General features: G+C 46.6%; 1 protein-coding gene across 1 annotated transcript in view; it reads left to right on the top strand.

Moving 5' to 3' along the window:
• XPNPEP3 (X-prolyl aminopeptidase (aminopeptidase P) 3, putative) overlaps positions 1–1,874 on the top strand; it is a 10,155-nt gene extending 8,281 nt beyond the window's left edge. Inside the window, exons 7-8 of the mRNA XM_009588177.1 lie at positions 540–660; positions 1,441–1,874. Of these exons, the coding sequence (XP_009586472.1) occupies positions 540–660; positions 1,441–1,601 (282 nt within the window). The 3' untranslated portion in view covers positions 1,602–1,874. The remainder of the gene's footprint in view (positions 1–539; positions 661–1,440) is intronic.
• Positions 1,875–2,788: the final 914 nt, after the last annotated feature.

Below are 2,788 nucleotides of genomic sequence, written 5' to 3'. Positions count from 1 at the left end.
GGGAGGGGGATTAGGATGGTGCGGGGGGAGGCGGTGTCAGTGCCCTTTAGAGGTGGATTAAAATCCTGCCGTAGCTCCTGAGTGAGATTGGCACAGCATCCACTCTGTCGTGCATAGGAGACCTCTTTGCCACATCACGTAGCAGCTATATCAGCTGCTGCCGGTTGTCAGGGTCTGCTGATGGGAGCAACGCAGGGCTTGGATGTTTAAGGGATGGAAAGGGTTGGGGCAGCAAAGCTCAGTGAGCCAAAAACTGAAGACTTGCCTCGCATGCTGAGGTGGTGATGGGCTTGGGCTGTTCTTTTCAGTGAGGGGGAAAGGCAGTCTGCAATATGCTTATAATAGGCACCTGGTACTGTGGGTTTTGAGGGCCATCCAGTTCTGGTAAATGCAAGACAGCCCCTGGTGACTTAGTCATGGCAGTAAGATTGCTAGTTAAGCACAGAACTATTCTGTCTCTTCTCCCCATCTTTTGTATTAGAACAAGAGGTTGGGCTGTGATTAACTGCCTCCATGACATTTGTTTCGTCTTCTGCTAGGCTGTTCGAAAGTACTGCCCACATCATGTGGGCCATTACTTGGGCATGGATGTTCATGATACCCCAGATATATCCCGATCGCTCCCGCTCCAGCCAGGCATGGTGATAACCATTGAACCAGGTAAAAAGATCCGCAGTCAGTGGTGGACAAAAACATGCAACGCTGAGTATAACAGTATTGCTTTCAGTAGTTAGTTGGTCCCTCAGACCAAAGCATTCAGGTCCTTTCTGGTGAAATTGAAAATGATTACAGTATTGGAAAACCTTAAGTTATTCCCCTCCCAAAGTCATTACAGTATTAGAAAACCCCATTTCCCTCCCAAACACAGCCAAATTGTGGGGGTTAACTCTCAGACAGTGATCGAGTGCAGTGCAGAGAAGCAGGGTCAATTCACTTGTGCTGTGTTCTGTGTTACTGTGACTAAACTACTACCAGTCACTGGTAGTGTAAGTCTCAAGCATTGCAGTCTGCAGTTACAGGCATTCACAACTTAGCTTTGCAAATTAGGCATTTCACGATGAATCTTTCTTTCTGCTTGTCACTGGATTTGGAGCTGTCAGCTGGAAACTGATATTTAATGCTTGGCTCTTCTCTCTCTCTATTCAGAACATTGTTAAAATCATCATTGTGAACATAGCATTGAGAGCAAGAAGTGTGGATAGGCCAGCTGTAATTGTGGAAGTTTTTATTAACATGCTAGTGTCTGAGGGACACTTCCCTTTCTTTGCCCAGCAACTGCCATGAGTGAGGGGAAAGAGAGTAGCTTTCCTTATTAAAAATTTTCAGGATCGAACTCATGTTTTGTTGCCGAAAATCCAACTCTGCTCTCATGGTGGGGCAGTAAGGGAAAGGTGTTGTTATGGAGAGTGTTGTGTGTTTTAATTCCCTTCTTTCTTTCAGGCATTTATATCCCTGAGGATGACGTGAGTGCCCCAGAGAGGTTTCGTGGCATTGGTGTGCGCATTGAGGATGACGTTGTGATAACAGAGGATGCACCTCTCATCTTGTCTGCTGACTGTCCCAAGGAGATCTACCACATCGAGCAGATCTGTGGCTCCTGATGCCCCTTCTCTGCCTCTTTCATCCTCCTCAGGAGGCGCAGCCCACCAGGGATGCAGATCCCTGTAGGTGGCTGTAGTTGTCAAGTGATGGAGGGTGTGGACAGTTGATGGGTGTTTCCAAAACTGGGGCTGGGAAGTAGAGTGCAAAAGGCTTGGGTACTTAGGGATGAAAAAGCAAAGCAACCTTTTCTGTGTGCATTTTCCTTCTGATTTGCTTAGTGCTGATGTTGAGCTGTTGTAGGACGTGGGGGTGGTTTCATATCTCTGCTTTGTGGATCCATCTGTTCTTGTGCCCTTGGAGGGATGAATTTTGTCCGTGCCACCAGCAGGGCTTGTGCCTGGTCCCTCTCCAGATGCATAGGTGCAACTGCTGAGGCCAGGGCCCTGTTTTTTGCCCTTTAGCAGTAGTTTTACAACAGTCAGATTTTAAAAATGAAGCTTTGATAAATGCTGTTTTGGGGGAATAAAGTGTGTCAGACAGCTTTGATTTTTATAGAGCCCTGGAAGGAGGGGCTTTGGTAGTCAGGAAGATGGGTTTTGGTTTATCTGAAGCCTGTGGAGAATGTTTTAGTGTTTTAAGGGTAAGGATGTGTTTGGGCCTTGTTCAGGCATATGCAAAATAGGCCAACGGCAGGAAAAAACATCTCATCTGGTCTTTCAGGTTATTGGAGTGTTTGGTAATTTCAGAAAGGACAGATAGGGCTCAGGAGGTTGGACATACCCGTTCTTGCTGTCTTCCGCATTCCCTTCTTTTTGTCCCAAATGTCCATTCCAGTCTCCTGTTGTGAGCCCACCTCTATCCTGGGAAGCAGGGCCATGTTGGCTGTGCTGGACTCCACTGGTGAGCTGCTGGTTGTCACCTAGATGTGAGGTGTCCGATTCTAGAACAGTCACAGCACCTTACTGGTTTATGCTGTAAGTGCCAGCAACTTCAGCAGTGTATTTTTGAAGAGTCTTCCCTATCATGAGTCTCAAGTCTTTCTACAGCTTTTATACGGAATTTAAAGTAATTATTTTTAAAAATTCTGAGGGCAAGATCACAGCTGCCTTTTGGGTGTTGCCAAGTGCAGTCAGTAACTAATGCTCTGTGACAGTATTTTTGAGGCAGCTGCAAATGTGATTAGGGGCTAGAATGGATGAGGAGTAAAGAGAAGAGTTGTCTTCCCTCAGCATCAGCCTACCACCCA

Source organism: Fulmarus glacialis, unplaced genomic scaffold (genome assembly GCF_000690835.1).
Source record: "Fulmarus glacialis isolate BGI_N327 unplaced genomic scaffold, ASM69083v1 scaffold3222, whole genome shotgun sequence".
Lineage (NCBI taxonomy): Eukaryota > Metazoa > Chordata > Aves > Procellariiformes > Procellariidae > Fulmarus > Fulmarus glacialis.
This window is presented reverse-complemented; position numbering and strand designations above follow the sequence as displayed.